At 41.6% G+C, this 5,003-nt stretch overlaps 1 protein-coding gene across 2 annotated transcripts; it reads left to right on the top strand.

The window, feature by feature from the left end:
- The first annotated feature begins 386 nt into the window (after positions 1 to 386).
- On the top strand, positions 387 to 3,794 carry LOC127263793 (BTB/POZ domain and ankyrin repeat-containing protein NOOT1-like). 2 transcript variants are annotated; one of them, XM_051293019.1, is made up of 3 exons: positions 387 to 1,060; positions 2,428 to 3,407; positions 3,707 to 3,794. In XM_051293019.1, exons 1-2 carry the CDS (start codon positions 596 to 598, stop codon positions 3,376 to 3,378), a joined length of 1,416 nt encoding a protein of 471 aa, XP_051148976.1. In that variant the 5' UTR covers positions 387 to 595; the 3' UTR covers positions 3,379 to 3,407; positions 3,707 to 3,794. The 2 variants fall into 2 exon arrangements, with proteins under 2 accessions (XP_051148976.1, XP_051148975.1); XM_051293018.1 differs by lacking the exon at positions 3,707 to 3,794 and having other exon boundaries at positions 2,428 to 3,522.
- Positions 3,795 to 5,003: the final 1,209 nt, after the last annotated feature.

Genomic DNA, 5,003 nt, shown 5'->3' with positions numbered 1-5,003 from the left:
ACGGTGAAGACAAAGGGCGCACCACCGGAATAATATTGGAAGATCGGTCCATGGCCAGCGGCGGAGCAGATCCATCAAACGGGATGACAGCGGTGTTGGTCTCCATGGAGGTGCATGTAAATAAAATGATTAGATTAAACTTGGTGAAGAAAAATAAATTAAAACACACAACAATTCTTCTTCCAAAAAAAAAAAAAATAAAATAAAAAATACATACACAAACACAAGAATGCAGCCAAATAAAAACCTACACCACACTGCAACCAGTCAATAGTTGAAGGATCAAATTGTAAATAACAAACCTCATGAAAAATTTCCATAATCTCAGCCGCCTGGATCCGCCATTAATATTCCTCCCTTCCTTCCTTCCCCTCCTTTCTTCTTAGCCCCTCTCTCCCTCTCTCTCTCTCTCTAAATTTTCTCATATATAGCAGAAAGCAGAATCCCATCATCACCATCATTACCCACAGGTACAGCCATTATTTAAATGAATCCACCAATCGAAAAACCAGCAGATTAAATAAACCCTCACCACTCTTCTTCCTCATCAATCCCTAATTTCTCCAACTGCAGAAAAAACAAACAAAAAAAAAAGATGAGCCCAGAAGACACCCTGCGATCCCTATCGTTGGATTATCTCAACCTTCTGATCAACGGTCAGGCATTCAGTGACGTCACTTTCAGCGTGGAAGGCCGCCTCGTCCACGCCCACCGCTGCATTCTGGCGGCGCGGAGCCTTTTCTTCCGGAAATTCTTCTGCGGCGGCCCGGACTCTCCTGCCGCCGGCACAGGTTCGCCCCGCGGAGCAACAGGCGGCGCCGCCGCCGCAGCAGCTCAAGTGATTCCGGTGAACACTGTAGGGTATGAGGTATTCCTACTCATGCTTCAGTTCTTGTACTCTGGGCAAGTCTCGATTGTACCTCAGAAACACGAGCCACGCCCTAATTGCGGGGAAAGGACGTGCTGGCACACGCATTGCTCCTCCGCCGTCGATCTCGCCCTCGAGACGCTCTCAGCCGCTAGATCTTTCGGCGTCGAGCAGCTCGCTTTGCTCACTCAGGTTTTCTGCAGCTCATACCTTAATTAGCTTCTGCATCGTATATCACTGCAATACTTAAAATCAAATTTTTCTTACACAGATTAAATCAAGATTAGATTCGATTAAATTACATTAATTCTGGGAACTTGAATCCGCCAATTTTCACTAAAAGGATAGGGTAAAATTTTTCTTTCTGTCGGCACGAAATCTCATGGATTATTCTTGACCACGTTTTGCGAAAGAAATCCAGAAAAATAAAATAAAATAAAATTATTTTGATGAACAGTGAGCAGTGTTTAATCTGATAGATAGAAGCTTTTTTAATTTCCCTTTTCTCTGCGAGTTATGGACAAGCTACAAGGTTGTCTTGTTCCTCGGATTTCTGTTGTGCTTGTGGTATTTCCTCTGTGCAATGTTTCTGGCTATACGTCAATCATGTAAAGTTTGTAATAATCTTTTGATTTCATGTGACATTGTGAAATTGTGGGATTTTCTTCATCCATCTTTTCAATCCACAGTGTGAGTTATTCCACATTTGGTGGTTCCATCGATGATCTATCTCTCTGGTCATGTCTATATATATATACAGTGTTTATCAGATTTTTTCCCAAACAGCCCCTAACTCTCTCTCTATCTCCTTCTTCTAAAATGGAAATCAAATCTAACCCTCTCACTCTTACCCTACCCGGTTTTGTTCCAACTAGACATCCAACTGTTCATCTTCAGCTATGCAATAAGAATATTTACCCCACAATTGCATCAACATTACTTACTTAGGTTTTCTTTAAGGTTTACATGTTCCATATATGCATCTTTAGTTAAATTCTTATTAAATTAAGCTTAACTAATAAACTCCCATGTTTGTGAAACTTTTATTTTCAAGAATTGCTCCATAAGAGATTGAAATTCTTCATTTACATAAAAAACTATATACACCACTAGACAAATTTGTCTATACATTGGTTCAGATTTTTGGTAAAATTTTGTTTGCATCAGTTTTTAGAACTAAATCAAATGCCTTTATAGAGTAACTCTAGTTAAGATGGATCATGCTTAATACTAGCTATTTAGGTATTAACCTTAGTTAACAAAAAAAGTGTCTTCCTTTTTTTTTTTTTTTTTTTTTTTTCAATATGGATTGAGTTTGAAAATTTTAATTTTTATTTAAACAGTATTTGAGGCGATGTTTGTAAGAATCTGTTAACAAAAACTGAAAAAAAAAAAAAACACCATTTTTACAAGAACTGGTTCAATTTGTAGAGTTTAAAGCATTGTTCCATGGAGGCCTAAAACAAACATAATCTTCTAAGTTATTATTTTTTTAACACGTAATTGGTTATTTAGGTTTGTTAATGGAAGTATGATAATGCTTATATGTATGTATGCAGAAGCAATTGGTAAGCATGGTGGAGAAGGCAAGCATAGAAGATGTAATGAAGGTTCTAGTAGCTTCTAGAAAACAAGATCTGCCTCAACTCTGGACCACCTGCTCCCAATTAGTTGCAAAGTCGGGACTCCCGCCGGAGGTCCTGGCCAAGCACCTCCCCATCGACGTCGTCGCCAGAATCGAGGAGCTTCGCCTCAAGTCCTCCATGGCCCGCCGCTCCCTCATCCCTCACCACCATCACCACCACCACCACCAGGACCTCACCGCCGCCGCCGACCTCCACGAGCAGAAAATCCGGCGGATGCGCCGCGCCCTGGACGCCTCCGACGTGGAGCTCGTGAAGCTTATGGTTATGGGGGAAGGCCTCAATCTCGACGAGGCTCTCGCCTTACATTACGCCGTCGAGAATTGCAGCCGGGAAGTCGTCAAGGCTCTGCTCGAGCTCGGCGCCGCCGACGTCAATTTTCCGGCGGGGCCCTCCGGGAAGACCCCTCTCCATGTCGCGGCGGAGATGGTGTCGCCGGACATGGTGGCGGTCCTCCTCGACCACCAGGCCGACCCCAACGGTAGAACCGTCGACGGCATTACGCCGCTCGATGTTCTCCGGACGCTGACGTCAGATTTCCTGTTCAAAGGAGCCATTCCGGGGCTGAGCCACATCGAGCCCAATAAGCTGCGCCTCTGCCTCGAATTGGTCCAATCGGCGGCAATGGTCATGTCCAGGGAGGAGGGCAACGCCGCCGCGCCGGCTTCCGCCGCCGAGATTTATCCTCCGATTAGCGACGACGGCGGTGGCGGGGGTAATATTAATGTTGATTCCAGAATGGTGTATCTGAATTTGGGAGCCCAGATGGGCGCCGGCGCCGGCGACGGAGATGGCAGTAGCAGCCATGGGCGGCGGCGCGCCGCTTCAATGTACCATCATCATCACTCATCACATAATCAGTATTAATTGATCGACTCAAGGTTCTGTCCTTGGCTGTACGTCTCTCTCTCTCTAACTTTCTCTTTCTATATATATATATATTTATGTATGTATATGTAGAAGAAAATGAACATGAGAGGCGGTTGATTAATTTTGATCAGTGGTTCTATTCAGAAGTTTTGTTATTTTAATTAAGACTTACTCTTGCTTAATTATATAAGTATTATTAGTTATTACTAAGTTTTGTTAAATGTTAGTATTTTATGTTATTTTTATTTATATCAAGTTATTTGTTCTTAATTACACTTGACTTTACTTAATAGTGATTTTAATTTTGTTGATTTGTGTATTGCAGGGCTGTTGTGGAATTTAGTTAGTCTGAATATAATTCCAATAATTGGTTCTTGACATGTATCATTTGATTTGTGGACAATGTGTGTAAATAATTAGAATGTATTTATATGTTTTAAAACATTTTCAAAAATATAAGATGTGTTTAGTTGGTAATTTTATTTTTATTTTTTTTAATTTGAATAATATATTGTATGTGATAACTTTTTTTTTTTTTTTAATAGAAAATAGCATAAAAGTTGTAAAACCGACGTGAGTAATATGCATGGTAGTACCATTGGCAGTATGTATAGGTGCTAAATGAGAGACACGAGACATAGAAGTCAAGTTACGAGGGTTAGAGATCATGTAGTAACAATAATCATAATAAAAATACAAAGCAGATGTATATGGAGCGATAGACATAGCAGAATTGGTTTGCATAACCGGTTTGATAATGACTTCTATATAGTAAAGATTGTAAGACGAATGCTGAGTCTCATTAGTAGTAGCAGCTGTAACCGAAGAAGAAGTACTCGAAGAAGACCCACTAGGCTCTCTAGGTTTGGGAACTGAACCACCTGAATGTCTAGGAGCAGAGCTACCGGAATGTCTAGAGTAGAATTACCTGGACGCTGAGATCTGGTGGGACAAGCCGGAGCAATATAGCCACGCAAACGACAAGAGTGACACTCGATCTTCGAACAGGTGGACCAAGTGTGATTAGGAGACTTGCAAACTCGACATCCAGTAATAGCAGATCAGGACTAGCGAGACACAACTAAAGCAGAATCAGAATTGGGTGTCTTAGCCAACTGGAGACGAGTCTCCTCAAAAGTAATCTCCTGAATGGCAGCATCAAGAGTAGGCAATGGATGTCGATGTAGGACTAAGGCACGAACAGTCTCATATTCAGGTCGAAGGGCCATCAATATCTGAATAAGGTCAAGATAGTCTTGACTAATCTGTGATTGTCGGAGACGATAACGAATAGGTTGAGTCTGAACACGAAACTCATTAACAGACTGACCAGGTTGTTGTCGGGCGGAGCTCAGCGTGGTCCAAAGCTGATAATAGTGAGCAAGACCTGTAGTATGAAAACAAGCGGCGATGAAATCTCATGCCTCCTTTGCAGTATCAAAAGGAGTCAATTGTACATGAATCGCAGGTACAAAAGTATTGTGCAGTAAAAATATGATGATTCTTACTATCCCAATCTTTTAATTTGGCAACATAATCTTCATGCTCCCGAAATATGGGATCAACATTCACAAAAGGAGATTGAAAGACATGTGGCCGGATATCGTCAGTGACAATTCTCC

This window comes from Andrographis paniculata, unplaced genomic scaffold, assembly GCF_009805555.1.
Source record: "Andrographis paniculata isolate CXL003 unplaced genomic scaffold, ASM980555v1 Contig69END, whole genome shotgun sequence".
NCBI lineage: Eukaryota > Viridiplantae > Streptophyta > Magnoliopsida > Lamiales > Acanthaceae > Andrographis > Andrographis paniculata.
Note: the sequence above shows the minus strand (reverse complement) of the source record. Positions and strands in the feature narration are given on the sequence as shown.

What these genes read in the sequence shown, in the direction of transcription:
- LOC127263793 (XM_051293019.1), top strand. Translation starts at nt 596, where the DNA reads ATGAGCCCAGAAGACACCCTGCGATCCCTATCGTTGGATTATCTCAAC. An exon ending in AGCTCGCTTTGCTCACTCAG is followed by an intron (nt 1,061 to 2,427) that starts GTTTTCTGCAGC and finishes GTATGTATGCAG; the next exon opens with AAGCAATTGGTAAGCATGGT.